Raw genomic sequence first — 8142 nt, 5'->3', positions numbered from 1 at the left:
GCACACCCTGTGACCTGATCCAGCCACTACTGAAGCTGACTGTGCATTTTTATACATCAGATTGCGGATGAGGCCTTATAAGAGAGGCCCAACAGGACTGGGATTAGTTTCGCATTAACAAAATTTATAAACAAACTATGGCTAGTCTACCTTTGGGTTGAAAAGCAGCACTTAGTTATAAGAGTAATTAGACACCAAAACCCTCAGTTAGAGAGCTTTTTCAGTCTTGTTCCAGAGCAATGAGACAGTCATCCACAATCACAAACCAGAAAATCCTCTTGAAGGGAGCAGCCAAAAGGCAGTGAAGGAAACACTTGAGTAATAAAAAAAAAAAAAAAAAAAAAAAAGAGGCTCTCTGTAACAGAACCGGTAACTCCAACTGTAGGCCATCAAGATGAAGAAGAAAGGTTGTCTGTATTTTTATGTCCTGTTGTATTTCTAGCTGGACTGTAAAATCCCCTTGCCCCTTAAACCAACAGAAATAAAATGAGTGCTGTTATTTGCTTTATTGCATAGCTTGCCTGTTCTATCAGGTTTAGCAGTGTTTAGGTTAACAGGTGCTCTTAGGTATTATTAATTATATAGTTAAGACATGCAAAAGATTTTCAAGATATGCCACAAGTCTTTGCATGAAAAAAACTCACACTAAGATGCATACTAAAAAGATTGCCTTATTATGATAAAAAATAATTTTAATCAAAGATTTTAAATCCACTTAATAACATTACACAAATTAATAATACAAAATATTAAACTTTAGAAGTCTGGTGCCACTGACACAACTATCCACCTGTCTGCTTGGACCACACCTAATCTCTTTTTCAGTCCCAAATTCACTACTAACCCCAACCCTCCATATTCTTTTATTTTAGCACATAGAAACTTCTTTAGTTTCTAAACCTCCTTTAGCCAGCCACTATAAGAATTACACACTTGGCCCAAACTTATTTCTCTTCTGATGCTTCCATTTTCTGTTAGGATTTTTCAGAATTCTATAGCTAGGATTTTTATAATTATTACCTTGTTTTATCGAATCCAAACCTTTTAAGTTTTAAGCTGCATAGAGCACACCATCATTCTGATATCTGGCGACTTATCCTTCCGCCTTCCCCCTGGAACACTGCAAGTGAGGTTTGGATTCTGCAAGATATGCATTTGGATCACATATTTGGGTTCTGTTTCTGAGGAATTCATCCCTCTGCTTTCTTCTAAAGTACTTTTAACATTACTTTTCCACACACAACCCCTCAAGAGAGGTACATAATTTCAAGCTTTAGAGAAGCCTTTTTTCTACAAGATGGCGTCCAGACAGGCAACACTGCCAAAACACTGCAATCTCATTGTGGCCTGCTTAGAAATAAGAAAGTAACACAAAATTTAGATTTTCTCTATTGAATATCAGCAGGGTAAGAGATAGGGTTTCTGTATAAAATTACTATGACCCTCTTGGCCTAGTTTTGAACGGGCAATTTCACATATCCACCGCTTCATCACTATCCATAAGGTCTGGCTATACATTTGTGACCTAACAGTAAGAAGTTTCCTCTCCCTCATAGAGCAGCTCTTCAACTCAGTGCTCACACAAAGTGAATTAGGGAACACAGCAACCTGACCACTAGCCTCCTCCCTTCACTCAGAACAAAATCGAAGACATTGCCACCAAAAATTAATAAAATGGGGTTGTTTACACCAAACAGTGCTTCCCTTACACATTTAAAACAATATGCTCCACCACAGATCAGTACACAAAGCCTCCAACACATGCCTTGACCTAAGATTCTTCACAGCTTGGGCTTGCCCAGTCTTATTACTTTGCAAAATAAATCTGTGTAGCAGTCACATCACACTATACAACAGTTTCAAACGATGGGGCTGTTCATCTCACTAGTTCAGTGCGCCAAAACTAATTAATATCTTTGTCATTCTCCTGCCACTAGGCGTCACTCTCTTCTATCGTGATCTTTATACCTTCATCTGCTGTCCAACATTTCACACAGAAACTGTCAGACCAGTACTGTTAGTGGGAGAACATCCGCCACAATTTGCCAAGTCCTTATCTAAAAAGAAACCCTATTCCTTAGGTCAAGGAAAGATTTAGTGATGTGGCAGACAAAGAGCAAAGGACTGCTAGTGTCACTTCGTACGTTCTTCGAAGTAAAATAAAAATACTAAAAGAACAACCGAACTCCTAAAGGAGATGATATGGGCTTTCCTCCACAGAGGAGTCACCTCAGATTCTAAAACCCTCTATAACTAAGAGAATTTCCAAAAATAAAAGGAACCATTATCAAGAGCACTAGTGGAACTAACTGCATGACTGCTCATGTGGGACCTACAAGAAAAATAATTTTACTAATCAACCAGCAATCTTTTCAAGGATGAGACAGAGTCAAACATTCTGTCATTGCCTCTTATATTTCACTGATTTCAAGACCAGAAGGGACCACTATGATTACCTAGCTAGACCACCAGCATAATGAACGCCTGCATCCCCCACATGCATGTTTGTGTGGAACTCCTTCCGTACCGAGGGCAACCTGGAAACTACAACTCACTTCGACAGTGAACACTCAAACAATCACCTTCCTCAAGTGCACTTAAAAGAAAAAAGAAACAAACGAACAAAGCCCAAACGAACAAAAAACCCCAAAACCCAGCCCTGACTGCATTCTATCACTGACCAATTCAGCCACCTGGAATGACTTAATGGCACACAGGAACTAGGTACCCATGCATACGTAACCTGGGTCATAATTGATCTTAATAAACAACATAACTTCCAGTATCAGTATCTCTGACATATGTGAAATAGGATTCAGGCTAAACTTGATTCAAGCTGAGCTTAACAGACAAATTAACTGTAAAGCCACTTGGAAGCATTAGGACAAATGATGCCATTAGAGAGCATGTCACTACTAAATCATGAAATACTGTCCAACCTGACTAAATTGTTGGCATAATTCGTAACTAAGAGGTTGAAGATCTTATGTGTATGCACATATGAAACACAAACAATGCTTTTAAATACTTCTGGTGCGTACAGAATACTACCAGCAAGGAATCACTGTGTGAATGAGCTTCTGGCAAAAGCTTCTAGTTCATGGGCAAAGAATTACTTCACATTGCATTCTTCTGCTACCCTACTAGGAAACAGCTGTTTCAGTGTTATATCCTCTTCTTTTGATGTGTTTCACCATTTAATCTTCCATTTTCCACTGCTTTATTTTCAAAGTTCCAGTCAGTTGGGCTGAGGAGTTGATGAGTTTTTTTGTATGTCCAGTATGGGTTAAGTATTAGAGTAACAGCAAATAATCCCGAGAATAAAACAATAAAATGAAGAAGTCCCAGATTTTCCAGCACAGAATTCCAATTGAAAATACACACCCACCACATGTGGTAAGTAAGAATCATACGGCAGTGAAACAGGTGGATCATCACCCACTGGTTTGCCTTCCAGAAAAAGGTGTTAGCACAGCCAGCCTAGAAAAACAAGAACAGAAAGTATGCAGAAGTGAGATTGTTACTTCAAGATAAGGAACTGAGGAAACTGTAGAACTAATGCAAATATCCAGCTTTCACACATACACATTCTCAGGCATTTTTTCCATGTACAGCTACAATATTCCGCATGCATGCAGCACCCCAAACTCAGAATGAATCTATACCATCTCACTATTGACATGCACGCCGCATCACACAGAAACGTGTATGGAGGACTACAGAAATATCATTACGACAAAAGCAGGTATCACAATAACACGGGTATCAGTTAGATGAACACAGTTTTGCTGAAAAGCTATCTAGACAAACCACACAGATTAGCTATGGACAAGAGAGATGCATAAAACCTGTTACAAACATAATTTGAAAATTATCACATTCTTACCTTTAGAAGCATCCAGGAAATGCATGTTGAGGGAGTACTCATCTCCAGCAACATTCCCATCAAAGGCAGATAATGTCCAGATTTCACATTAATTACTAGACCAGCCAAGCCACCAAAAGCAAGCAAGTGATGAACTACCAAGAACACATCAAATGTTCTAAAAATAATGTTGGACATGTGAACAGCTACATTTTCAAGCAAGAAAAATCCAGCAGCTATTAAACAGTTAAACCAACTCCACTTTTGCTGTGAATACACTTTGTCAGCATGAAAAACAGGATCTATGAGCAAAGCCCATAACCCAGCAACACAACTCTGAAGTCCAAACACACCACGTGTGACTGCCATATTCCAAAACACCTTCTCTTTTGCATACAAGGCACGATAAGTGGTACTCATCCATGAAGACAACCAGTGAGACAGAAGAAATACTCCCAAGTAGATTAAAAAACCAGCAGCTAAAAACGTCAAACGAACTTCCCATAAGAGATAGTCCCAGTCAAAAATGGTTCCAGACACTGGATCATCATGTGTAGGATTCATTTCTTCTTGTTTACAGAGCAAAACCTTGCAAGGGGCTTGACACTTCTCACCCGCACTATAGTCTCCTTTATGCCTATTCAGCCTCTGCTAATATGCAAACCAGAAACCATGAACTCTTCTTTTCCATCTGGAACAAGACGAAAAAAATTAAGTGAATTTTTAAGTCATCCATATACATACCTTCTAAACCACAGAGAACTCACTTCTATTGCAGTTACGACTTTGGTCCTGTTGCCATTAGGCACAGTCATCCCAAAGACAGGTAGACAGACAAAAAAACTTAAGCAATGTGTTTAAGATTAACAACTGGCCTGCAAAATCTGTACTAGTACAAAGTATTGCACTGACACAAAAGCTGAAGAGGGCAAAGGAGGAAGGCAAGAAAGAGGAAAAGAAAATACAAAAAGCAAACTCTATTCTCTTACTTATGAGAAGTAAGTACTCCTCATACTCCTACTCCCCTGCTTTTCCCTCACTGATTTTCCACCACTTCCTATGGCTTTGGGCGCAATTCAGAATCTCAAATACCGATCCAGGACATAAAACTACAAAAACTTAATCCAGTAAGCAGGTCCGCTTGCACAGAAAAGGGCTTTCAGGATCATATCTCAAAACAAGACTTTGCCATCAGTTTCCGAACATTAAACCACCTTCCTGCAGAAAACATATTCCAAAAATGCAAGAAGAGTATGGAATGCAGGCAGGCAACATTATTATTTATTATTAACAACATTAGTGTAATTAACTGAACAGCCCAGCAGTAGGTGCCTCAAGTTAGCTGAAACTTCCTGAACACACTATAGTTCAAAAACAAAGATCTGTGGGGAGGGAAAAGCGAGATAATACTGAAACATTTGAATGCCAGCTCATTTGATGAACGATTTGGGCGATGTCAGCATGACCACCGGACCCACCGCAGCCTGTAAATGCTCAGAACCACAATGCGTCTGGGAGTTCCGTGGAAAAAGCTAGGTGAAAAAGCCACAACGACCACCAAGTACAGACCCCTGGTGAGATGCTCCCGCCTTGCTTCACCATGCAGCAAACGCCACCACCACAGCCCAGATCCTGCAGGGACCTGCTCAACCTGGCCTTTGCTCGGAGACACCCTCCTCCAAGGCGGGGGGGGTGGGGGCTGCCCTACGCCTGCCACACGGCCCCACACCTGACAAGACCGACTCGAAGGTGGAGCCCCAGCAGCGTCCCGCCGCCCCCCTCCCCCCCTGGGGGGAAAACGGGGTAGAACACACTAACCCGATGGCACGAACAGGCCCTGAACAGCACGACCCACTGCGGCAAGGCCTGGCTCCAGCAGGGCCGCCACAGCTCCTCCGCCCCCACACAAACACCGGCAGCAACACCCCCCTGTCCCCGTCCGTCCGTCCCCCGCCCCCGCGGAACCCCTCACGCAGACCTGGGGGGCCGGCCCCGGCGCAGAGACCTCGCTCACACCCGCCGCTCCTCACCCACGGCGCTGCCCGCGATGGCGGGCCGGCCCTTCCCGGATCCGGGACTGCCCCGGGCGGCAAGCCGCCCTCGCCGGCCTCCCGGGAGCGCCCGGTCCGGCCCGACCCGCCGCGGCTCCTACAACAACCGCCCTCAGCCGGGAAGCCGCCATACGCCCCTCTGCGCATGCGCCAGACGCCGCCACCGCCCCCCCCCCCCCCCCCCGCCCGCGCGCTGGCCCGGCGGCACGAACCACCGGGCGCCGCGGGGGGAGATCGCGGCTGTACCACTTGGGCCGGGGGGGGGGACGCGGAGGCCGGCGGCCCGGCGGGGGCGGGAGGCAGCGGCAGGGCGCCGGGCCGCGGGCCCGGTCCGTCGCTATCGGGCCGCCCCTCCGGAGGGGAGCCTTGTCTACAGGGTGTTTTTCTTCACCTGACAGCAGGCTCATCACCACCACTGAAAAGTCGGTAATATTTAGCAGGTGCCTGTTCGACAATAGTAAAAAAAAGCAGTAGCAGCGATGCCATAGCCAGTGCCATTACCTGTGATTATCCAATTTCATTCGAGACAGCAAATTATTACGTGGATGTCACGGAGTCCTGCTACATGATTCTGTCCATACTTGTGAAAATTGATGCTGTCACCCCGGTGACTCAGCCCGGCTGGACGTTGCGAGCGTCACTGGGGGAGCTCCCCGAAACCGCACCGGGAGGGTTCGCTGGCGGTGCGTCAGCCCGGGATCGAGTTTGGCTTCAGCCAGAGTGACTGGCAGTGACTGCGAGTTTTGCCAGGGAAAAGCTCAGTCCCACAACAGACCAGGTGATTCCACCAAACGTCACCAAAAAAATAAAATAAAATCAAGCCACAGCTTCTCTTACACGGAGGATTGGCCTAGAACAGCTGAAATCCTAAGCTGGGCCTACTTGTGGTGAGAGACCGGAGCTGGGAGATCAGCCCCGGAAGTCTGACGCGTGCTCGGTTTCCAGCCAGGGAGAGGGAAGTGCCGTCATTCCCTGTGGAAAACTGTGTCTTGCCACAGTAGCAGGATAACTGGGCAGGACGGGGTTTGTGCATTTGCTTTTAATTGCTAATGTGATAACCCTGTCCCTGATGGATGCCCCGAGCTCTGCGAAAAGTAAGATCTGTTCATATGCCACCTCAGCCTCAGCCTTTCATGGGAAAAGTCTGGGAACAAAATCTACCACTTGCGTCTCCTTTTAACGTGCTGGGTGTGAGGCATTGCACCTTCCGTCCAAGCTCCTCTACAGACAGCCCCAAGGGACACCAGGATTTGGCTGAAGCCGTGCCCACACACCCAGACACCACCCGTGTGCCACCGAGGTGAGTCACACACCAGAGCACACCTGCCACTTCAATACCAGTAACCTCATCTCTGCCCAGGAGGCCCTGGCTCAGCAATAAAGCCAGGGCAAGAAATTTCAGCCAAAATACTTATTTCATGCAGAGAGCACACTCATGATCAAGTGACAGAGATCCTAGTGACATGCGCTGGCAAGTTGGTCTTGTAGACAGAAGGATTCGTCTTTGCACAAAAGTGAGAGGAAATTTGTCGCAAAGCTTTGGTATACGGTCAGAGCCATTTACTAACCCTGAAGGGGAAAAAGGGCTGTAGGGTGTTGAGAGATGCCAAGTAGAAGATTTGGAGAAGCTGTCACTTGGAAGCGCTTCCTAGCTGGTGGTGGATGTTCCCTAACAGATGCCGGACCTGTGCTGGGTAACAAGAAAAGGATGAGAAAGCTGAACAAGCAAAAGCTGGGTGACCTATTGTTGGAAGAATTTGCTCTCTCAAGTAATGTGATGGGGCTGATGCACGAAGGGCATGTGTTTTAGCTTCCCCTAATTTTATTTTTCCCATTGCTGTCTTTAAAGAATTCCTTTAAATTGTAACACCTTGAGGCAGGAGATTTTTTTACTTACATATAAGGAACTGTGATCGTACTGTAAAAAACAAGATCACATATAGGCTGTTGTCTTTCTTGGGGATTTTCCTTGTCTTTGCCACCTTTCTTGCCTTCTCAAGGAAAATCGCATTTTTTAATTACTACCAGCCATAGCCATGATGAAATTGTTTAGTGTAACTTTCCGAATCTACTGATACTACAACTATACTTGGTGACAACTTTTTAATAGGTGCCTCATTATGGTAATTATGATCACTTCAGGTATTTCCAAACAGTTTTTCCTGCATTGAGGCTCATCTTCCATATTATGTCATACTCAGTTCTCCCTTTTACAGCCATTCTGGC

General features: G+C 45.0%; 1 protein-coding gene across 5 annotated transcripts; it reads right to left on the bottom strand.

Annotated features, from left to right (window-relative positions):
- Positions 1-491: 491 nt before the first annotated feature.
- CLN8 (CLN8 transmembrane ER and ERGIC protein) lies at positions 492-6048 on the bottom strand. Of its 5 annotated transcripts, none has more exons than XM_052809870.1 (3): positions 5844-6048; positions 3887-4556; positions 492-3480 (listed from the first exon to the last, which is right to left on the bottom strand). In XM_052809870.1, the coding sequence occupies exons 2-3, from the start codon at positions 4427-4429 to the stop codon at positions 3166-3168; spliced, it is 858 nt and encodes a 285-aa protein (XP_052665830.1). In that variant the 5' UTR covers positions 4430-4556; positions 5844-6048; the 3' UTR covers positions 492-3165. The 5 variants fall into 5 exon arrangements, with proteins under 5 accessions (XP_052665830.1, XP_052665831.1, XP_052665832.1 ...); XM_052809871.1 differs by having other exon boundaries at positions 5871-6048; XM_052809872.1 differs by having other exon boundaries at positions 5896-6048.
- Between the last annotated feature and the right edge of the window lie 2094 nt (positions 6049-8142).

Source organism: Harpia harpyja, chromosome 15 (genome assembly GCF_026419915.1).
Source record: "Harpia harpyja isolate bHarHar1 chromosome 15, bHarHar1 primary haplotype, whole genome shotgun sequence".
Lineage (NCBI taxonomy): Eukaryota > Metazoa > Chordata > Aves > Accipitriformes > Accipitridae > Harpia > Harpia harpyja.
Note: the sequence above shows the minus strand (reverse complement) of the source record. Positions and strands in the feature narration are given on the sequence as shown.